We start from the raw sequence: 24,729 nt of genomic DNA, 5'->3' as shown, positions 1-24,729 counted from the left end.
AAAAAAAAAAATCAAGAATTGTTCCGGGCTTTAGCCCTATGAGCCCCACCCTTGTTGGGGGGGGGGGGTGCGTGCGCGGGGCCGTCACCGGCCACGCGAAACACAATTCGAGAAACACCGCAGTAGGAATGAATGTATGTACTCGGTCGCAAAAAGTCTCTCTCAATCCCATCGGAATGTTTTTCCCGCAATAAACATTCTTTTCTTCTCACTTTGGAAAGAGACGTGGCGCGAAAAACTAAAACAGAGTGGCAAATACACAAATAAAAGAATAAAACGAAAAAAAGAATAAACGCGCGCCACACACACACACACAAAAGAAAGAAAGAAAGAAAGAAGCGGAGCGAATGGGCTCCTCAACAGGAACCGGCAAAGACTCAAAGGGAAATACTCCGGCGGCAAAAGTGAAATCCGTTCATACGCATTGCAGTCTCGAATCGACCAATGGCATTGCGCAGAAAATGCGCCCCACGGAAAACGTCATCGTTTGGTAGCCGCCGCGTCCATTGCGCGCACAACTAACGCAACCCAGGAAATGCAAGCCTAGCGAACGCGGCGGCGTACAATATATCTATCGGGAAGGGATAGGGGGGAAAGAGAGAAATACCATTACGCCGAGAGAAAATAGTCCGCATCTACGATACCGGTTATATAAATGAAATTTCGCCCGGCCGTCCGTATTTACGTCGGAATTGCGATCTAGACGACATTCCTTCGGATAATTCCGACCGCTGAATTCAATTCGACCCGCGATTTCCGCCGTGTACAATTTAATTCTTACACGTAATAGAGGTGTGATAAGGCTGTGTGCTCGTGGTGCCGTGTGCGGTTACAGTTGAGATTTCTTTTTTGCTTCGTGTTTTTTGTTTTTTTTTATTTGGTGGTATTTATTTTTTGCCCGCCAGTCGGTGCTGTTGAACATTTCATTTGAAAATCGAAGAGCTCTCCCGCCGGTTGTTTGTTGTTTCCCAATAGGACGTTTGTGTTATTTTTTTAGCTGTTCAGTTTTTTTATTCGCTGAATATGGTAAGTTTTTTGTGTTTTATTAATTTAACAATTGTTGTTTCAAATGCGTTAATAATTGTTGTTGTTGTTGTGGAGTTTAATTATTGTTCCGGAATTGTCGCGAGGTGTTGCATTGCGGTAGAGCGAGAGAGAGAAAGGGAAGTAGGTTAGAGAGACCGGCAGCGATGGCTATTTTTCTTTTCCTTTCTCTTTTCACTTAATTGACGGTCGTTTAATGACTGATACTTAATGCATGAGTAATGCGATGCCGATGTCGAGCTTGTTTAATGCCATGTTGCTCATGTTGAGTTTGTGCGCGCTTGTGTGTGTGTAAAGGAAATTGGGGAGTTGGCAATTGCCCCGTTAGATTGGAATGTAATGTCAATGCTTCTACGCAGTCGGATTGGGGCATGGGGTCCTGTGCGTGTTACATCAATGCAGTCTTTACGTGTGGGCACCTCTAGGGAAGAGGTGATGGGGGGGGGGGAAGCCTCGCACACAAAAATGAGATATAGTTGAAATTTTCGAGGAGTATGCATGCGAATTTGCTTGGTAGGGCCTCAGAAAAATCACTTGGTTCATGGGCTCTTAAAAACCCCTGTGTTGGAGGGACTGACCCCTTAGGATCTCCAGCACTAAGGGGGCCTCCCCAAGATAATGTTTTTTTTTTGGTTTTTCATGCTATGAATTCCCTGTAGGAAAAACCATGAAAGATCCCAGTATGTAGCCTATGGGCCATGATTTGTGTAATAGCGGAGTGAAAAAAAAAGATTAGACCAGCAGCAATGACAATTAAATGGCTCATTTAATGCATGTGTAATGTAATGGTGGGGGCTCAAAAAAAAAGTACTGATTTTGCATAATAACCTTTTCAAGGCCTTAAGAAAAAGTCGGCCCAAAGAAGGCATGTTACTGCCCTTCTATTTGCATGTATGAAATGTTTAGGAGGTTACAGTGGTGGAGAGGAAGTAAAGTAGGTTAGATCGGCAGCAGTGGCTATTTTGAATTTGATTTGTCAGCGATTAGATGGCATTTAATGTATGTGTAATGTAATGCCAATGTTGAGCTTGTTGCAATGTGTGTAAAGAAATGGGGAGTTGGTGATTTCGACCCATTAGTGTGAAATATTTGAATTCTACGCAGTTGGATATGTCCCTGGGTGAGAGGCTGTTAGAGTCCACCTGGGGGAATTTTAATTTTTGTACTATGAAGGAAAGGAGTGTTCTCACAGGGTAGATTCCTACTGAAAGCTACTTGGCTGTCTGCTGAGCATGTTGATAAATGTTTTATATTTGCACGTATAAAATGTTGGTATAGTGGGTGTAGAGGGAAAGAAGTAAGTTAGACCCGTAGCACAATGGCTATTTCTTTTTTTGAGTAATCAGCAATTCAACGAGTCGTGATCAAAATTTAATATAATACTGATATTGAACTTTTTTCATGTAATGTATATCGTGTTGAGTTATGTGTGAAGAAATGGGGAGTTGGCAGTTTCAGTGTAAGTATGGAATGTAATGTTATTAAATGCTTCTATATTGTCAGAGTACGGTATTTTTTTTTTTTTTTTTGCATTGTGGAGGCTCCAGCATTGAATTTCGTGTGAAAGCTATTTGGCTGTCATGAATATGAGGTTCACATGGGTATTTCGTGTTGTGAAAAATGCTATTTATATTTGCATGTGTAAAATGTTAAGGATATTGGTGTAGTGGTAAAAAGAATAGGAAGTTGGTAAGTTATAAAGAATAATGGTAAGTTTTAATTTAACAATTATAAGAATGTTTTAATGTGTTGATAATTGCCCTACAGTTATCGAGAGGTATTGCAGTAAAAAGAAGGAAAGGGAAATAGGTTAGATCAGCAGCGATTGCTATTTTATTTGATTGACCTATAATTAATGACCAGTATTCAATGGTCATACTTGTATAGTTTATACTGCAATGTTTATTTGAATGACAAGCTTGTTTCACATGCGATATTGTTTATGTCGAGTTATGTGTGTGAGGGTGAGGAAATAGGGAGGTGGTAATTTTCTCATTAGAGAATATAACATGAAGCACTAGCACGAAAACATTCAGGGGACTGAAAGTTCCTAGTCTTTCTAAAACTAGATTTAAACCTGTACATAGAAGGGGATATGCATAGTATATTCATTAATTATTAGGGGGGGAGGGTGCTCAGCCCTCGGGTTCCAACACTTATGCATGTTTCTACAGTAGTCAGTTTTTCGACGATCTTTGTTAGGTCGTGGGTATCTGGATATGCTGGAGGGGCTGATAGAGGGGTCCCGGGATGAATTTTAATTTATGCTATGTAGAGTGAGAGTGTCTAGCACGAAGCAAACAGGATCCATGGACTAGATTACTTGTGAAAAATATTTAGCTGTCATGAATATAAAGAACCATCTGCATAAAAATAGCCGTGTGCGTGACTATTTTTATGTTGTAATAGTTGTGCATGGTTTGTATGCATGAAATGTTAAAGATGTTAGTTGGATGAAAATCGCCACTGATGTTTATTTTCTAGATCTAAGATTATCAGGTAGGGGGTCTTTGAAAAATTTTCAAGGGTTTTGTGACTGGTAAAAAAATTTTAACATTATGTACTTAATTGCTTTAAAATGCACCACTGTGTCAAAATAAAATATAGGGGGGGAGGTAAACTTTTTAAAGCCCCCCCCCCCCTCGCATGGCAAATTTTAATAATTAGTGGTCAAGAATAATAAATCTGTTCCTTGGACCACAAAAAGTTAACCCCCTATATTGAAGTGTTTTGATACAGGCGAATCCAGTTATAACGAACTCCAAGAGACTGGAGAAATCACTTGGTTACAACGAAATTTTGTTATGAGGGAATTCCAGATTTTTACATTGTTCCAGTGTAAACTTATCTGGGGGGGGGGGGAGATTAGAACATATTTAGTTAGAATGAGGTTTTTGTTATAATGGTATTCATTAAAACAGGAATCGACTATACTTAAGTTTTGATTCATTTGATTTATATTTATGTTTAATCTTTTACGTTTTGTACTATTCTGGCTTTTGTTTTTATGGCTGTCAAGTGAATCATTGTTTTGGAAGTAGTTAATGCAGTGTTAAACTACCACGAGTCCCCCTGCAAGAATTTTTTGCTGGTCCCTATATTACATTTAGTGTACAAAAAAAATAAGATTTTCATCATCGACATCCAAGATGGATCCCTATCAACATCTACCGTGATGGTTTAAGGTCATGGTTATCTCACGGAATATATCAATATACAGTGAAGTCTCAGAGTAAAAAATTTTTCAAGGGACTAGTAAAATTTGTGATTTCATTCATTGTTATAGATAAGTGGTTCCCAATCTTTTTTTATGCCTTGTCCCACCATAGCATCTCTGCTTAAATCCTGATGCCTCCTTTACTTTTGTTGGGGAACCCCTTCCTACGTGAAACTTTGTAATTCCATAAGTTTTTTTTTCCAGTGTGGGAACCATTATTTTTTTGCTTTTCCTCCTTGAATATTAAAACCAGGGATCTTTGAGGCCCCATTTCTGTTTACTTTTACTTAGTTAAAATCGGGGCTCCTCCGAGAGGATGTCCACGAGCTTGAATGAGAAAACTCATTGTTTTTACATTTCTATACACAGAACATGGGGGTTTTTAAAGCAGTTTGTGGCCTTCACTTTTCATTTTAGTGGTACAGGGGATCTGTGGACTTGATATTACTGGCACAAATTTTCTGTGGAACACAAAACATTAAGAACCCTTAGTTAACCCTTTTAACTGGCGTTGTGAAAATTCTGTATGTAACTGTGTGGTATTAATGTATTTTGACAAAAGAAATTTTTCTAAAAGCAATAGGTTTCAATTTTTTTTTATTTATTTTCCAAAAAATGTCTTTTATTAAGGCATACATTCGGAAAAAAATGGAGGGACTTTAAAAAAAATTTTAATTATATATTTAATTTTTCAATGTAATTTCCATGATTAAAAAATGAACAGATATGCGTAAAATATACTCAGAAAATAAAATTTACAATTTTGTAAATTTTATTTTCTATTTACTATATTTTCACAAGCACCAAAATTAGTCTTATTCTAAGTCGGAGACACGGTACTTGCTAACAATACCATGACATGTTGATGATCTAACAGATCCTGTGTACAATTCACTAACACTATCCTCGGATATCCATGTTTCACCGTTAATTTGAAACTGTTATCGAAAAAATTTACTATCTTCCAATATGGCATTTCTATCCGAACACTCTTGCCGTCAGACACAGACTTGGGCATGGTGGGGTCATTTTGAGTCCACGGAAACTTTGATCAATGACATAGAGGGAAGAAAAAGTAGATAAACATTATAAATTTGTCAAATAACGTGTAAACAACTAAGCTTGAAAGGTACTAAAAATAAGATGGTCCAGATGCGTTTCTCACAGGGTGGCAAGAAATTATTTAAGAATTAAAAATTTGAACTGATTTAAAAAATGGAGTTTGTAAGTTTCCAAGCTTTCATAGAAAAACTCGTCCCTGTGTGAACCCCACGTTGGGAATCAAAACCGTTATAAATGAAATCCCATCAAATGTGCATTGTTGCTGTGGCTAATCTTCTAGGATCAAAGAGTAATATCATTATGTATGAGACTATCATTACATGCAAGTTTCACTGTGATAATACAGAAGAAAATGATGCGAGGGTTGGCTATATATAGTCTGGTGTTAATTTAATTTGGATGTCGCTAAACACAGTAAAGACATTTGCTTTCTTTGTTAGATCTATGGTGAAAGCTCTATATATGATTCACTGTCGTAAATATATAAGATGTTTGTGACGATTCAGTGTTGGGAAATAAGTGGACTTTTTTTTAGCAGTTGTGGAATGTTGGATGTTAGTAAAGCGGCAGTTGGCATTGATGAAATTTCAAATTATAAATAGTAAAAATCCAATGTGGTGATTTTTCAAGAAGGTTCATGGACTCTGTGGGTTTGTAACACGTTGATAAAAGGCCTGCTGGACGTGTTTCAGAAAAGAAAAAAATATAAGTGGTTACATTACGCAGGGGTTAAATTTAACCAGGGGATTTCTGGATAAATGCTAATTGAGAGACGCAGATCTGACCAAAGAATCTCTCATGAAATTTCAGTGCCGAACTGCTGTCATGGTGCTATTTTTAATAACCTGCAAGTATTAATGCATTTAAAATATCAACAAAATTTTTCATAAAGGCAATGGGTTTTTTTTGCATCGCTTCATCTATCGGTAACTTAACTGATAGCTATTCTATTTGGCCAAATCTAACTAGATAGAATAGCCAAATTTTTCAATTTTCTTTATAATTTTCTCAAAATGATCTTCTACCAAGACATGCATGTACATATTAAATTTTTTGAGTGTATTTTTCACTTTAAAAAAATTAACAACTATGTTTAAAGTATGTTCAGAAAATGATATTTATAAATTAAAATAATATTTAGCATATTTTCACAAGCACCAAAATTAGTCTTATTCGAAGTCTGGAACACAGTCCTAGCAAACAACACCATAACATGTCGATCACATATCTTACGTACGATTCTCTAATAGCACTGTCCTCATTCTCAACCACGGATATTTGATATTGCACAATTAATTTTAAAAATCGTTACAGAAATAATGGAACTCCTGAGATGCCATTTTGATCTAAACACTCTAGTCGTTATAAAAAGCCCCATGTAAGTAGTGGGGTCAACAAAGTAGAACATCATAAATTTGTCAAGGGCGTGTAAACAACCAGCATGAATAATACTGATAAGAGGATTAACCAAATACATTTCTTTTCCAAGGGGTGGCAAGATGACTCAAGAAGATGTGATCGAAATGACCCCTTACCATGCCAGTTTATCAGCCTTACAATTGGATCTACTGTTGATTTCTTACAATTTGAGTTTTCAGTGGGCTTATCTCAGTATCTCTAACTTTGACGCACGAATACAGCCAAACTCCCCGTTGAAAATTCTCTCCACAGAGAGCGACAGGCTTAAAACGATACGATTATTCAATTGTTACACTTCACTCAGTTAGAAAAACTGATGGCAAATGAGGGCACCACACATCGGTGCCTTAATTTTCTAATAAAAAATAAATTTTCTAATTTTGTGTATGTGTGTGTGTGCGCGCGCGCGCCACAAGATTTTGGCATCTATATTGGTAGTGTACAGGCAATGTTTCGAAAACTGAAAAGTTCGTTGGCTCGTGTACATTTCTTGCTTGCTGAAGCACTAGATTGGGCGTATCGGCCAAAATCGACCCCGCCCCACTCTCATTGCAGTTCTTCATACTGTTATAATCGCCCACTGCTGTCCTCTGCCACGTTTCCAAATTGGTTTTTGGCATGGCCGCAGGTCTGGATTTCTGCTTTGAGCTAGGTTAAGGCTGTGATTGTCATAGATTATGGTGATCTATGGCAGCTCTACGTAGTCAATATTGTGTGCTGACCCAGCACCTCCTAGAGATAGGCCTCTGCACTGTTTGTCATAAATGTCATTCAGACTACCTAGCAAGTTTGCCCTATCTTGAAACACAACATCCTATTTCATTTCTTCTTATTTTGGCGTAGAATCTTCCTGATTGGCTCACAAATACTGCATAGCGATTGGATGTGAGGCATAGAAATCGCCAATTCTGAGCCTGATCATTTCTTTTCCTCACAATGATGAGACTTTGCACGAGCAGGGAATTTTTTTCCCCTGAATATTTCGGAGGGAAAGTGTACTACTTACTGACGTCACAAGCAGAGTGTGGAGGCCTTATATCTCTAGGAGGTGCTGGCTGACCATGTTATGTAAGCTGCCGCGATATAATTGTGTTGAAAATAAAACACGGTAAGATCAGGTGGGGATCTAGGAAGGGGCTACATATTGTGTAGGTTTGAATCCTGTATTTTACGGAACAGGCAGGTGTTTCCTTGTTATTCACGGCAGTTGGGAGGGGTTATTTCCCTAATCCTCTCTGGATCCGCATCTGTTCCAGACAGCATAAAAATTAGAAATAAAATACTATTGCCTTTTATCGGAAAGTTGATGAATTCAATGGTCTGTTCATATGATTTCATATAAAAAGTTGTTGCTAAAACAAGAGATGCAAATGTCTTGCATTATTATATTCTGCTCAGGTTATGCAGGACCTGCCTTTTTTTTTTTTTTAAGTGTTTTTTTTGATTGGGTCTATGGGCAGGGGATCTGTGGAGAATTTCTGAATTCCGAAAGTGTGTTGGCATGTCTGTATACAAGTTTGGGAATTCATATTTTGGTGGATCTAATATTGAAGCTTCCTTTCCTATAAGTTGAATAGATCTGAAGAGGTTTTTTTTAGTATAATTTTCAATTGCAACGTCCAATACTTCATGGCAGCGTATAGATGAATTGAAGTTGGAAATAAAATCTTATTTTCTCAAGTTAACTTCCTCTGTCCTCTAGGTCATTTTTTTTTTTTTTTTAACATGTTTGTTTTTAACTGTGAAACTGCCCAAAATTAGTTTCTGCTTAGCGATGAGTATGAATATGTGCTACCAAATGTTTACAGCAATTACAATTAATTTTGAGGTCGTGGAGTATTTCATTTAGTTGGGGGACTTTAAAAAAGTATTGTTTTGTGTCTACCACAGGCGATGCAGGGACTGAAGAGGTAAATGAGGGAGATATTCACAATAATTTGCATAGATCAAGAAATGTTTATTGTCTGGATTGATTTTTTTTTTTTTTATTCATTATTAGCGTGAATAACACTGTGAAACGTGCACATCTTCAAGAAAAAACCGGCAAAACATTACTGGTAGCACTCAGAGAAATTAATTGGACAATTGACTGGTTAAGCTGTATTTTGTATTATTCAGTTTAACATTAGGTTTAAGTGCAGTTTGTTATAAGGTGGATCGATCAGCTGTGATTTCATTTGTACAGGATTGAATGCTCACAAGCATGATATAAAGTTTGATTTATTTGTATATGTACAATATTTAAATGTGTTGACGTATTTTCTTTTTCTCATTATATTTTAGGCTGATCAACTTACAGAAGAACAAATAGCCGGTGAGTTTTTATTTTAATAAATTTCCTAAATTCATTTTCAAGACATCTTTGTCTTTTAACATAAGCTTCCTGAAATGAAGTTTTTGGGTATACATGTTTATGCTGAGGCTTGACAAATCAAGAAGTGGGGGGGGGGGGGGAATTAAGGTGCTGGCTAAATTTCTTTTTAGGGAATTGAGACTGTTTATAAAAAAAAAAATAAATAAATAAAAATACTTATTTTAGACTTTGTAAGAATCTTGATTCTTGCTTTTTTTTTTTCCATGTTGATAACGTGGACAATGCTGCAATGGAATCAAAAAATTTTGTCTCGTCCTCTGATAGTAATTTAGCAATAGCAGGAAGAAAATTTTAGCATGAATGTAGATTTTCTAGTTGCTGTTGTAGCGTGGTACTTGAGAAATTCTCATCAAGCTTTGTTTTATATTTACAAGCTCAGAACAATGGTTTTTTACTGCAGCTCCCATAAATCAAGGATTGGCAGTTTTTATTTTTATCCTAATCATGTCTAACTTGATACTTTAGAGGGGTTTGAGTTTTTAAATTTCTAGTTGAAAACAGCAAAATAAATTTGCGCGCAGGTCATCTAGAAAATAAAGAACCTTTTTAAAGTGATGTCTCAGCAAGTCCCCCACTATCTGTGCTGCCACCATGTCAACGACCTTCATGTTATCCCACTTAAGTCTGGTGTTAACGTCAAGCTGGTATGGATGCTAACTGTTTAGTTGTGCAAAATTTCAATTAAATTAACAATTATTTATAATGTCTGATATATACATGCTGCAATCTGCTTTTTAAATGTGAAAACTTTGTACAGTCGAAATTTACAGACAAATCACTGGGGTTTGTGGCAATATGATAAACAAAGCCTTAGTTTGAAAATGGTGCATTATGCTTAATGGCAGAAGAACTAATATTCATGAACGCTCAAGTTGACCTTCATTTGTGACTGAAATCAAGGTTTGGGGGGTTCAAGGGAATAGCCGTTTTACCCTTGATGGTTTGTATTCATTCTTTCCTGAAATTTCAAGATCTGTTTTTCATTAAATCCTTAATAGTGACTTGGGCTGCAAAAAAAAAAAAAAAAAAAGTGCTAGATCGGTTCCTTAAATTTTGACAGATGAAGAAAAACAACATGAATGAGAGCTGTGCTCAGTTGCTACCAACAAGATGGCGAGGAGTTTCTGAACCGCATTGTTACGGATGATGGGACATGGATATTACATAAAACTTCAGCAAAAAAGTGCCGCTCAATGGAATAGCATCATTCCCAAACCAAAAAAATTCTCAACTCTGAGCACTGAAAAGGCTATGGCGGCAGTTTATTTTTCTAACGGTTTTAGAATCGAGTGGCCTTCTCATCAACTATGTGGCTAGAGGAATGACCATAAATGCAACAGCTTACCGTCAAGTTCTTTTCACAAACTATGCTGCTCCATTCAAAACAAACGATATGGGTTACTGTGCAGCTGTTTTGTTTCTTCAAGGATAGCATATGTCCGCATGCTACTGCAATGATGTAGGATTAGCTTCCGCAATTTGAATGAAAAGTTTTTGGACATCACCTTATAGGCCAGACTTGACCCCCCAGCGATTACCACCTTTTCCCCAAAACTTTGAAATTTTGTGGGCAGTATTCACTATAGAAATGAAGTGGAAGATGCCTTTATTGCAGACCGGTTCAACAAATTGGTGGCAATTGAGTACGCAGAAGGCACAAAAACTTCTGCAACACTATGACAGATGTTTAAATTTGAATGACAATTATGTAGAAATTAGGTAAGGTATACCGTCAGTTGTGTAAAATAAGTTTTGTTTCATTTCCCAAATTAAGTCTGGACAAAAAACATTCTATACTTTCTATATGAGCCTCGTAAATACAAAATACAGTGAAACCTCTCTTAGCAGTCCTTTTTTAATTTTTTTTTCCTTTTTAAAATCCTTTCCAAATTTTTTCGTCCATTCAGGAAAAATGTAAAACATTGGTCAAAAGTCAGAGGAACGTGAAAATATTATGTTGGGGGAGAATTTATAAATTCTATGAAGGGCAGTAATTGAAACTCTAAAAATATATTCAGTAATTTCAAATTATAGACAATTTGCAATTAATCAACTTCTTAGCTCCAGAACCTTTTAACATTGTTTCAGAGTGTTAGTTTTTCTTTTACTCTAAGTTTTCTTTCTTTGAGCTGAAATCTTTGGATACGAGATGAATTTGAAAAAGTAGGTTAAAACCTTCCCAGTGAGGGTACGTCATACATAATTCAAAGAAATTCTTCTTTCCCCCCCCCCCTCCCCAGTTTTTTATATAAACATCAATTGCAATCAATTTATTTGCCTGTGCTTGTCAAATGTTTTGTGGTATGCCAGTGGACGTCAAAATAGCCATTTGGCTCAGTTGCAGGAGAATTAGTGTTCAAATGTCTGTAAAAATCTTTTGATTGTGAGATTTATTTTTTATATCTGCAAAAAATAAAAGTTTCGGATTTGAAAGGAAGTGGGAGCAAATTTATCCAGATGAAATATAAATTTATCAAAATCTCAAAATAATTAAATTTGTTTCGAAAAACAAGGACATTCATGGGAAACCTTTTTCAAATAGAATGAAACGAGGGAAAATATAAAATTACTGCATTTTTTTTTTTTATGTAGAAAATAATTCCTCACTTTATTCACATACGCTTCATTTACACAAGTATTGTTGATACATTTGTACTCGTAATACAGTATGTATGCCTGCCTCTGTGGTTGAGTGGTCATAGTTATAGACGCTCATTGCGAGGACCCGGGTTTGAATCCCACTATTACTACAGTGCTGGTTGGCTAAAATTGGTTTTCTGTGGTTATACCAACTTCGAGGCGTAAATATGAGCCACTTTCCCCCATTAAAAACACTCGCCACAGAGAGCAACAGGCTTACAACAATACAATTATTTCAATCATTACACTTCACTCATAGTTAGAGAAATAGGTGGCAGTGTTGTAACAAGCATTATATGTGGAAACAAAAAAACTTCACATCGAATTCACTACACATACGCCCACATTCCAACATGTGCTAATTCGTTAAAAGTTGCGTAGAGGAATATGGACGAGGTGCATGTGTGGTTCAGTATGTAGTATGTATGCCCATGTTTTTTTTAACAATGTTCTTGAATATGTACCATAATTATATATGATTGTAATAGAATAATAATTCTGCCATGCCGGTGTCTTTATCTTCCATTCCAGTGGTTGAACATTTTTTGTTATAGGTGAATAGCTCTGTTAACAAATCCTGTTTGAATTGGAATTTCCAAGTAGTCAATTGTTATATGCATATTTCTTCAGGAGTTTTGGTCATGGAAATGATCAAGGGACCATTCAAGTATTACGTCAGCAGATTTTTAGCCATTTTTGACACCCCCCCCCCCCCACCCCGGTCAGCAAAACACTGATTTCACCCTCGTCATCAAAATTTCGTCAGCAGCTTAGAATATTTCATATCTTCAAAAAGGGTGGTTGATGATGCAAGCAACCTTCAAACCACCACCACCCCCCCCCCCTGTCTCTCTCCTCAATGCTGACATAATACTTGAATGACCCTCAAGCAGATTTTGCTGAGAGTCCTGCCTAGTGTTTTAATGTCTGAAATCTGGTTAGCTTAATTTGCAATTTGAGTGGTGTTGGCAGTAGCCTATCTGCTTCTTGGAAAATTGTTGGGGGAAAGGGGTGAAATATATATGTAATTGTTTAGTCCTGAATATCTCTGCTTATTTGGAAACTAATGCCTATGAACATGTACTTATTTTTGTATTGTGCTTTTTTCTCTTATTGAAGTTTTTTTTTTTTTTTTCTTTTTCTTATTTTGATTGCTTAAAAATTTTTATTTCCTTTTGCAATTTCAGAATTCAAAGAAGCCTTCTCTTTGTTTGACAAAGATGGTGATGGTACAATCACAACCAAGGAATTAGGAACTGTAATGAGGTCGCTGGGGCAAAATCCTACAGAGGCGGAGTTACAGGACATGATCAATGAAGTTGATGCTGATGGTATGTGCGCGTGTGTATGCTAAATCTTTTGTTTATTTAGACGCTTTTTTTTTAATCTTTTCCTAACATATCTAGGAAACATATTTTCTGGATATTATACCAAGGTGAACTCGGAAGGAAATCATCTAGTTTTGAAATGAGAAAGTCTCTTCTCCTTGGAAAGAGTTTCTGGTTTGCTGAAGTTAAGAGAGACTACTAATGCCTATACTTCAACATCTTGTGGCGCTGTGTGTGTGAAATAAGGAAGGCATGGTTATGGCTGCAGTGGTGTAGATGGGGCACAGTAGCCCGGTCGATAAGTTACTCGCCTAAAGTACCAAAGGATGTTTAGAAGTGTCGGGAGTTCGATACCCGATTCATCCTTGTCAGAAAACTGTCTTGACAATGGTGCAACAGAAACAGTGACATGACCACAGAAAAAATTGCTACCGCAGGGAGTCTCCCATTGAGCAGTTAGCGCGCCAACCTCTTGATGAGTATAAAAAATAAGCTGCTGTTTAGAATCAGCAATAAATTGTAGGTGCCGGTCTAATTTGCTCTTGTGTGCAGAAAATGACCGTGGTGCGACGAAAATGATCAAGTGGTATAGATGGGAAAAGTGTCAGAGTGGCGCAATGATAAGATGCTTATCTTCCACTATGAAGATTATCGTCAACGTCCACAGATTCTAGCCTAAGAACATCAGGAACATGTTCTTCACCGAATCTGGTGTTGAAAATTACTATATGATGCTGTATGACTAGAGTTAGTGTGTGGTAAAGTAGTGGTGTTCGCTTGCACGTTTACCTGATTTGCAATTAACGCGTGGGTTTGAGCCCCAGTGTAGACGAAATGACTTTTCTTTTGGAGTTCACCTCGGCATAATATCCAGAAAATGTTTCCTTTTGTTTGTTTTGCATTTAACAAAGCCCATGCCTATATTGCTATCAAATATATGTAGGTAAACTGTATGTCACAGGTTCTCAAACTTTTCACCTGAATGCCACTTTCTTACTGAACACTTGTCTGCGGCCCCCAAAGCAATGTAATAATGAATTGTTTCAAAGACCCTTTGTCAGCGACGCCACTCGTTTGTGCTGCTGACAAAGGTTGGCAGTGCACAGTTTGAGATGACTGCTGTCTGCAATATAACTGTCATTCTTATTTTTTCCCCCACTTTGCTTCCAGTCCTTTTGTTCGCCAAGACAATTTGCCACACTGGTGGTATATTTAGTGTTTTTGCATGGATGTGGAAACATTTTCACTACGCCCACACATACACATCTTAAAGGGGAAATATGTAATAATGATATTCTTGCTTTCATGTTTGATGTTACTAGTAATACTTAATCGTACACATTCCTCTACGGAATTTCTAATATTGGTACGTGTTGTGAACCTAACACAAAGTTTATTTCTGTGTAATGCTTGTTGTGTGTAGTGCTGCCATAAATTTTTCTTAGTATGAGTGAAGTATAACGATTGAATAATTGTGCCGTTGTTGGTCTGTAGCTCTGTGTGACTTTTTAACAGAGATCAGTTCACATTTGCACCTCAAAGTTGGAAACCACAGAAAATCAACTTTAGCCAACCACCACTGTGATGATTGCCACATGTGTGATGTTACTGACTATCGTATGCTCTGCATACCAAACTGTGCAGGGCAGGTCCTGGTTTCAATTCTAGTTAAAGTGTGGGTGCAGTTGTCCAGCCATTCAAAATTTACTTTAAATTGTAGATCATGGTGAAACTAGCCTGTAGTATGAGAAACTATGGTACATAGGGTCATTTTAGGAATGTGCGAATATAGAGTGAAAAAGCTGGTATCTTTCACACTGCAGCAGGGAAAAATCGCAAATGATTGTGGGAAGAGGTATGAAACTGAAAAGGTCACTAAAGAAAAGGGTGTAAATCTTCCTCCTGCCCCCCCCCCCCCACAAGAGGAAAAAGTTGCCAAGCAGGATTCACTAAACCTTCCCCATTCAAACCTTCATCTTGAACATGTAAATGGAGCTTATGCATAGGTGCACTGGGCAGCAAATGTTTGGTGACAGTAGATATATACAGTGAAACCTTGTTACAATGATACTTGATAAATCCCTCTACAACTGTATTTTTTTTTTAAATCTTGTTTGGAATTGCCTAGTCTAATGTTAAACACCGTTCGATACAATGGTATTCCCTCTGCTACTATAAATCCCTGTATAACAATTTTTTTGAAACCACCTGCAATTATATTCTTTCATATTTTTTCAAAATTGTCTTGAATTAAATTTTAACTTGGTAACTTTTTTCATTCTTGCAAGAGCATCCAATAACATTGGTGTTTAGCACCACGTGATCACCGAAAATGTTGATAAAGCTGTTTGTATTGTCACTTTCTCTGTAAGACACAAAAGTGCAATACCCTAAACTTCTTTACAGGGACAATGCGTCTGAATGAGTTCCATTAATCAAACTAATTGGTTTTTTTCGGCGAGTGAATGCTTTTAAAGCTTGCTTTCTGACAGTACTAAAATGCAGATTTAGAAAAGATGCCAACAACAGCATAAATTTGGAGTGATGACAATGTTGTTCAATATAGTGATAAATCTCTCTACAACAGTTTTTTTCTTTGGCGACAGAATATCGTGATATTGAGGTTTCACTGTATATTGTTATCAATACATTTGCATTGGATAATTTTTGCTAACACTTTCCTAGAAAAGAAAACTGTGTATTTTAACGATATAAAAATATTTCGACTCGTGTATAATTGAAACTGACTGTTTTGTCCTTGTCCAGAAAACAAGGACATTCCTGATGTAAATGTGTCAAAGTTGGGTTGGAGGGTGTGCAAGAAATAACTCAACAAATTTTTTTTTTTTTTTTTTTTTTTTTTTTAATGGATTTTCTGTTTTCATAGCCCATAGGTTTTTTTCTTGCTTTCTTTCAGGCTTGGTTTAAACCAAGTGGTTTTTTTCAAAAAATCAAATAAAAGTTGCCTAAATATAGTTTTTTTTTTTCCTTGAAAAATATCATATTGGTTCATTATTAGCCAAAATGTTTCATTTTTATCACATTTTATATCCTTGGGGTACATTCTGATGGTATATTTTTAAATGACATAAGATTTTATAAGCGGTTTTTTTCAAAAAGTCTCATAAAAGTGGCCAGAATATATATATATTTTTTTTCATATGAAGTATCTTAGTTATTTAAAGTTATATACAAAAGCCAAAATTTCTCATTCTTATAACATTTTCTACCCTTTGGCTACGTTCTGATGCTCTATCTTTAGCAAATTCATGAATAAGGATTGCATCACACATCTAAATGTAGTGGTGTATTATCTCACAGGGTTTCTTTTTCCTTTCACAAAGAAGCAGCAACAGTAGTGACACCATCATGCTAGGGGCAGGTGGTCCTATAATCCAATAAAGACATCAGCTGTCCTTAAAGGACAAAGACCAGTGTACTAGTAGTTACATTACCTCACATACATTTTCATTTTTTTTCCCATAAGAAGTAGCACATCTCCTACTGTATATCTCCCAGTCTTAATGTTCAATAGTAGTTTTTTTTATACTTTCACACTGTTAAGCCCAGTTAATCAGGGTTCTACTGAATAATAACAGATTTATGAAAAATAATCAGCTATATACAGGGTGATTATAATTTAAGTTTTGATTCCAAAACTATACAATAAGTACTGATCGGAATGACTTGAAAATTTGCATGGATACTCCTGAAGCAATGGAAGTTTCTTTCGCAAAAGAAAAACATGCAAAATGTGCAGGTAGATGATGCTGTACTTGGCCAGCAGTATAATCTATTTTGTGCAACCACATCATTTTGGCACTTCCACAGCATCAGTGTGTGGATAGAACTTCTATCAAGATGCACATTGCAATACCAGCAAAGCAGCTGCTGAAAACCCATTTTGACAGGATGCACCTTAACCCTTTTAACTTCTGGCTGTGGGGGTACCTCAAAATGTCATAAACAGTGGTCAGATTGCAAAATTTGGTGAATTGCGATCTCCAGCACATCCCCTATATGTTAGAAGTTCCTTAGGAATATTAACATGGGGGCGTGTTTGGTTTAATAAAGCTGAATTGCAAGCACATCATGACCATGGCATACTCCGATTCTGTTGTTGAACAACAATTTTTGTGCTTTCAACCTAACACAACACGTTGGACAACATATTTAACATTTCTTAAGTAAGTTGTAGTTATTTACAAGATATACAGAAGACTGGATGCCGTGAAGATATTTATTATTTGAGATGTTAATTTATTTAAGTTATTTGTTCAATTACTTCGTTTTTTGTGATGTTTCCATGAATTATGAAATCGTGCAATGCTATAATTAAGGTATCATTTTGCCATGACTGGCTATCGTTTCCATTCTGCGAGCAAATTTCCCACATGTTGGATGATGTCATTAATTTTTATTTTTAAGTATTTTTTCCCCTTTACCAAATAAAATTTCATTTTTTTAGGAATATTCATGTCAATTTTCAAGTCATTTTGACAATCTATCTTTTTTTAGTGTTTTGAAATCAGAACCTTAGTTATAATCACCCTGTATATCGTAAATCATTGCTAATTAATCTGCATTATTTATGCTTCATTAAATACATTATATTCACCTAATTTTTATTACTTTTTGCAAAATAGCTTCCTAATTAAGCATACTGAAAGTAACTGGAGAAAAACCTTTATATACTATATGATTAATAATAACATTGAAAGAATTTTCAAACCCGAAGTAATCCATTGAGTTAAGCAAAAAATAATTAAATTGCGAAAGTTGGTTTTTGTTAAAATGTAAAAAATATTTATTAATTAGCATGGGAATAGTGTTAATTACATTAATAACCATTTTATTTTAGTTAATTATTAGAGGTTTGAATTATTTTTCAGAAATTTCATTGTTTTTAATGTTAATACTATTTAAAACAAAAAACCTGGTTTAAACCAAAAAAAACCCCGGTTTTTTTACCAACCCTGCTTTCTTTAGGTCACTAGGGTTCTGTGAACTTTTCCAGGGCTTTCTATAGTGTCTTGAACTGTAAAATTTGTAATTTGTGTTGTAACAGAAACGTCTACTGCATGTTGGAAAAATATTCATGTTTGAGTTCTGCAAGAACTAAAAAATGCCAAACCTCTGTTACAACCAAATGGTCCTTGCTTTTTGAAATGCGAGCTGATTTCAAGCTGAATCGTGGGGCTGACGCTCAAAAATTTTATCTTCTAATACTAATATGCTGATTATGGTCTATTGTATATATCTAGGCTTGAAAAATTAAAAAGGGTTTAGGTGCCAGCCAGATTTAGATGCCAAAAATTTTTTCACTTAAAAAAAATATGGTCCAAAATAATTTCCTCTTAATTTTTGGTGACTTTTTTCCTTGTTAGTATACATTAATGATGTGAATAAATTATTTGTGTTGTCCTCCGTTTTGAATTCAACCACACATACCTAAAATATTTTAGACACCAATTCTATTTTATTTGTCACAATGGCAACCTGGTGCCTTGGCATTGGTACAGTAAGCATTCACATGTTATAATCTGAATTTTTTTATTTTTTGGTCTGTCTTTGTGAGTGTGGGGGGTAGCACCATGCATTTCCCCTCTTCCTTGATTTATTTTAAGTGTCAAATCAACGCCAACCTATATTGCTGTGGCACACTGGTCGGATTGTGAAAATTAGCAAAAATACAATTTTTTTATCCGAAATATATCTTGCAGATTTCCTGGCCTGTCATTTGGGAATGGCTGCTCCATTTTCTTTTATTTAAATCCTATATTTGAGGAACTAAGCTAAATTTGCAAGCAAGATGATGATCTTTGTGGGTTTTGACAGCACTTAATTACAAGTAGTTGTGATTTGGCTTGCATTTCTTCCATTTGTTGGCAATTGTTTTAGTCTGTTATTTCTTTTGATGCAGTTTTTAGATCACCATCAGAATTATTTGATTTCACTTGATCATAGGTAAAAATCCCTTTTTTTAGGGACTTTTGAGTGTCATGCAAATCTTAATTTTTGACTTGATAATTGGATAATTGGATTTCGATAGTTTAGTTCAAGGGTTCTCAACCGGTGCTCCATGTGCACCTCCCAGGGGCTCTGCGGCAACTCGAGAAAAATAATATAAATCAGTAAATTTGATAGATAAATAAATAAGAGGCCTACAGGTTCTGCCATAAAAATTATAAAAGCTCCTCGAGTCAAATAGGGCTCTGCCATGAAAATTATATACTGGATAGGGCTCCGCGAGTCGTAAAGGTTGAGAACCGCTGGTTTAGTCTATCAAATTTATTTGTCTATTTGGTCTTTTTTTATTTAGTCATTCGTTAATTATGCTGGAATTTTGCTCACAAACACCTTGTTCTTGTTTTCCAGGCAACGGTACAATAGACTTTCCAGAGTTCCTTACGATGATGGCGAGGAAGATGAAGGATACGGACAGTGAAGAGGAAATCAGGGAAGCTTTCCGTGTCTTTGACAAGGACGGCAACGGCTTCATTAGTGCAGCTGAGCTGCGTCACGTCATGACAAACCTCGGTGAGAAATTGACAGACGAGGAAGTCGACGAGATGATCAGGGAGGCAGATATTGATGGTGATGGTCAAGTGAATTACGAAGGTTCGTTGTTTATTAAATTTGCTATTATTACTTTTTTGAAATTGTGGCATATATTGAGGAAAAAAATCTAATACAGTCGAACCCTAGTTATAGCACTTCCCAGCTTCCCACCAAACCCGCTTAGCACCAGAAATTTTCAATAAACAAATTTTCTATTTCTAGGCTTTAGACAAGTTAGACCGTGATTTGATATAATGTCAAACTTCTGCGCCACAATTCCATGGAATCGAATGGTGGCATTGAGTTAGGGTTCGCCTGTATATGTACAAGAATAAAAAAATCGAGAGAATTTCTTCGAACCATGTTATACTGTAGCTAAATATTAAAAATATCTGACGTACCTAAGAAAGTGACAATTACTGTGGGCAGTAAGTTTTAAGGAAAATGAAACGCTTATAAAATCGTAGAATTTTATGAAGAAACCAGCAAAGTTACATTTGTACCTACTGGGGAAAAAAAACTATGGCCCTGTTAAAGTTCAGGGTATTTCTTAAGAGATCTTGGTGACAAGATAAGTATGATGGCAGAGTCTGGCATTCATTCATGATTATAGTGACATTATTTAGCCGCTTTCACTTCTGTGAGGTTCCAAATTGCTCCTCATTGTTTTCACCTGTTATGGGGGGCATTGATGTATTTTCTCATTGAAGTATGTACCCTTCCATACTTCTCTTTTTAAAAGCATCCTATTTGCCCTGATTTTCTCAATGAGGTTTACTTTTGCTCTTAATCGTTACTAGAATTGAGGGTTAAATTTAATTCACAGGACTTGTGATTGTGCTGTGATGACTATATGAATATTCGAGTTGTATCTTTGCCATATATTAAAGGTTTTTTTTTTAAATCTTTGTAAGTAAAATGCATTTTAAATCACCGCAGATGTTCTGTATTTCTCACCAGAAGTTATTCACAAGCAATATTTTGGCACTAATAAAATCTATACTTTTCGAGCTATTGTGCTGCATTAGGGAAACGTCTGCTTTTTGTTTCCTCTGCTACTGCGGTGGACATCATCAATGCAGGTGGTTGGCAAGCAAGAAGATGAAACAACTCCTTGGAAGACCATTATCTACTGCTGCTTTGGCTGAAGACTTTGGTTATTTAATGTCCGTATTTTTTATAGGCATAATTGTTTTAGCCACCGAGATGGGGCAATTTGCCTTTTGTGTATTTGTGTTTGTAAGGATCAACCTTGTTGTTCTGTTGTGGAGCAAGGGACGTGTCAGTGTTGGTGTGACGTGGTGGCTTCTAATCGAGAGGGTTAGGATCTGAGTCTTCTCTCGAATTTGAATAGGGAGGTTGGAATTCAAACATTGGTTTTTTAACCATCCTGATCTTGGTTGTTCATACTACCGGGTGCCATGTTTTGCCCAAATGCAGCCTTTCTTCCTATTGAAATTTTCTTTATACAAATACAACACCACAACAGACAAAATGCCCAGCGAGGTGGCTGAGAAAAAGATGCCCATAACAAATATGGATGTCATATATACAATACATTTGTTTCACGACAATCTATATTTCTTCGCTGTTCGGCCAAGAGTAGAAATGCATTTCAGAAAAAAGAATATCAGTGTCTTGGAAGTGGATGTCATGGCCCTTGATAAAGGAATGCTCAGTAGCAGATTTTTTCCATTTACCCCAGGCGACAGAAGCGTTGATGTTTAGTGTTGCAAGTTTTCATTTTGTGCAAAGTGTTGCATTCACATGAACAGGGAATCCTATAAACTCCCGCTGATGGGAAAGGGTCTCAAGGGGTCTTCCGCCAGTATATAGCAGTTTTTCAAGGAAGTTTCGTGTCCTTGCTTGCCTCTTCTACCTGCACTGGTGATGTCCGCCACAGTAGTGGACAAAACGCCTGCTTGTAAGAAACCTCTTAATACAGCATAAAAGCCCAAAAAAGTATGGATTATATTAAAAACGCTAGCCATGAAAGCCTGCCTTTCCAATATTTGGCAATTTTACTCACAAGTGGCAAAATTTTTGGCAAGGATGGGCAACGTCTCATATTTATAATGATCCTGATTTCCCTGATCAAGTATGGTATGATCAGGAAAATCCGTGTTTTCTTAATCAAGTATGGTCATCATAATCATAATGAAATAGAAACTTGAAGCACACAATATTTAATTTTGCATCTGATAACCTTTTTTTTTTTTAAAAAATAAAAGTTGTGGAAAATGTCAACCTCAGTTACTAGGACAAAACTTTGTGGAATCTTTGTCGTTTTAGCCCAGTTTGACTGCAAATGATTGACTTATAACATACAAAGTCTTGGTTTAAATGATTAACAGTTTTGCCCCTGGATTAATCTACATTACGAGATTATTAATGTTTGTGTTTTAATTTATTTAACCTTGTAAAATTTTTCGCTTATTTTTTCCTTCTCTTTCCAATCTTTGCAGAGTTCGTGACGATGATGACGTCAAAGTAATTTACATAACTTATGTAGTGATCAGCAATGGAAAAGAAGAAGCAACTTTCAAAGTCTAAAAAAAATGAAATCATTTCTTTATTTTGTCCAATATATTTATCATGTACAAACGGGAATTTAGCATTGGCACCTGGTGTCATCTGGGTGTTTTGTCTGTAAAAAAAATGAGTCGATAAATTTTTGTACCATATTTCACATAACTTGGAAACAAAAAAAAAAAAACTTTTCTCGAGGTAACGAAATTGTGGATTCTTTATTTTCCATTGCCTTAGGTTTTAATATAAAAAAGGAAATAAAATATATATATAACTTTTGTTTGAAACAAACAGTTAACAAAGTATGTAAGCTTTCGAGGCTTGAGTTCATTGCCGCTATGTTATGATTCTTGTGGGTTTGTATAGCAGTGGTCGTAAGGTCAGGGTGCAGAAACGACTGTTTGTCTGCAATTGCAGTGCATATCATCAGTGGATTTTATTTTGTCGCATTTGATCGATAATCAGTATCATTCACTGATAGTGTGTGCTGTGGTAGCCAACAAAATGTCTCGTGTTGCAGTTTTTTTGTTTTTTTTTCGGACCCAGCTTTTACCCGAATGAATCGTTGTTGTGGCAAAGTAACAAGTTTTTTTTTTTCTTTTTTTCATTTATGTTCTTCAAACTACTGTACATTCCACTTTAAGTTTTATCATTTTTTTTTTCATTTTACTTGTCCTCCCCTTCCCCATATGTTTAATTGAGAAGAAAAAAGTTTAAATGAAATTTTGTCTTGCGTTTTATTATCGTTAAAGTAAAGAAATAATTGCAGTTGTGAAATTTGCTCTGTGTACATCTTGTGTAAGAGTGTTCCTCACAAGCACGTTGATCATTTTCAATAAAATTCTTTAACTCAAAACTGGTGTCGCTTCATTTTTTATTTAAGCTTCAATATTTGGTTTAAAAAATGATGAGAAAAAGGACAGGATGAGCCAGAAATAGTGGGCAATTCGCAGCTTGTACTGACTTAAGATCCGATAAAAGGATGTTTCACTTGCTTGACCTTTAGCTTATGAAAATCAAACATGAATTTATTTGTCTGAAGTTCTTTGGTTCAAGGTAGGGCAATTTTGCAGTTCACTGTCAGCTTATTAATATTTTGGTGTGCCATATTAACATGAAAGAAAATTCAATAGAACCAGCAATTTATTGATATATATATATATCTTGGGTAGTAAATTGTGCAGTACGAGGAATGACTCTTAGTTTGACATTTGTAGCAAGCTTCCTCTGGTTGCCTGGGGAAAATGTTACAAAATTTTCTTTGCTGTAAAGATCGTTTTAATATGACAATCTTGGCGAAGTTCTTGTATTCTAGACCAGTCTTTAATATATAGTTAATATATATCACCTGAAAAAATATACTAGTTGGTTAGATGTGTTGTATTTATAGTTTGACACATACTAAATTGCGGTATCATCCACTTTGGGAAGCTGTAGAAATTGGGTATGTGAAAGGATTTTTTTTGGCCTTTCAAGTGGCACCGCAGAGAGAAATCTAACCCCCTATAAAGTCGTCTTTTTAAAATTAAACAGGCTTTCGATTTTCAGCAAGGTGCATAGTAAGGGGTTTTGAAAAAAGTTTCTTTGAGAAATCAACTTAAAAAAAATTGAATAAGAGACGAGATATATATTGCATCATATTGCCGCTTAACTGCTAACATCGCAAGTAGGAATTGAGATCTCATCTGACTCTGGAAATTAAAATTTTCTTCAGTGGCAAAAACATGCAGTGTCGAATCCTTTGCCACGTATTTAAAATGAAAATAAATGGTGTTTGAAAATGTGTGAGATCTTTTCCTTCTCTCTTCCTTTTTTTATCTGAAAGTGATCTGTTGAAAAAAGCAAAACACACACGAGAGGTGATCATATGGGTATTTTTGAATAATAATCTCTCACTCGACAGAGTTGCAATATTGTCACGAGGATTCCGAAAGTTATTATTTCACGGGCAAGAGTAAATTTTAATTGCAGAGTAATAGAAAGGGGGGAAAGAGTTGAGTGGCATTAGATTTCTCTTTAGTGATCGATCACATCCTCTCCCCATTGGCTGATACAGAGGGAAAGTGAAGGAGGCGATTGCCCCTCCCCGTTAACTTAAAAAATTGTATTGGCGTAGGGTGGTGGACTCCCGCCGCGTTCTAAGAGCCTGTATCTGCTTATGCCTACCCCAATGCGTGTTCCCTTGCTCTCTCATATATAGTTGGGGGACAATAAACAAGTATAGAAAGAATAGGGAGAAAAATCCGTACACGATCGGGTTATAACCGAGACGTGTGCTAGTGTGGTGGGGGCATAGGAGCTCCCGAAGACGACCAAAAATTAGAAAAATTAATAATTTTTAGTGTGAAAAAAATCGAAAACAAATACCTATTTTTAGTGTTTTTAATCAATTTTTATTAATTGTGGTGCGCGTGCGCAAAAAATGGATCAAAACTACTGTTTCTCTGACTAAAGTTTTGTAATCTTCAATCGTTGCAATCTTTATACATATTTATTATTATTTGCACTTATTTAGCTATATTTTGATTGTACTTACGCTAAATACCGTAATTATT

The 24,729-nt window shown here is 36.0% G+C and overlaps 1 protein-coding gene across 1 annotated transcript; it reads left to right on the top strand.

The window, feature by feature from the left end:
• Nucleotides 1–303: 303 nt before the first annotated feature.
• LOC149081048 (calmodulin) lies at nt 304–23,030 on the top strand. The gene is made up of 5 exons (XM_089237806.1): nt 304–1,026; nt 9,026–9,056; nt 12,944–13,087; nt 19,463–19,705; nt 22,111–23,030. Exons 1-5 carry the CDS (start codon nt 1,024–1,026, stop codon nt 22,137–22,139), a joined length of 450 nt encoding a protein of 149 aa, XP_089093932.1. The 5' UTR covers nt 304–1,023; the 3' UTR covers nt 22,140–23,030.
• Nucleotides 23,031–24,729: the final 1,699 nt, after the last annotated feature.

Source organism: Pholcus phalangioides, unplaced genomic scaffold (genome assembly GCF_987345545.1).
Source record: "Pholcus phalangioides strain wild (caught in Gottingen) unplaced genomic scaffold, Ppha-v1.0 ptg000010l_1, whole genome shotgun sequence".
Classification (NCBI taxonomy): Eukaryota; Metazoa; Arthropoda; class Arachnida; order Araneae; family Pholcidae; genus Pholcus; species Pholcus phalangioides.
The sequence above is the reverse complement of the archived record's forward strand: the minus strand, read 5'-3'. Positions and strand labels throughout refer to the sequence as shown.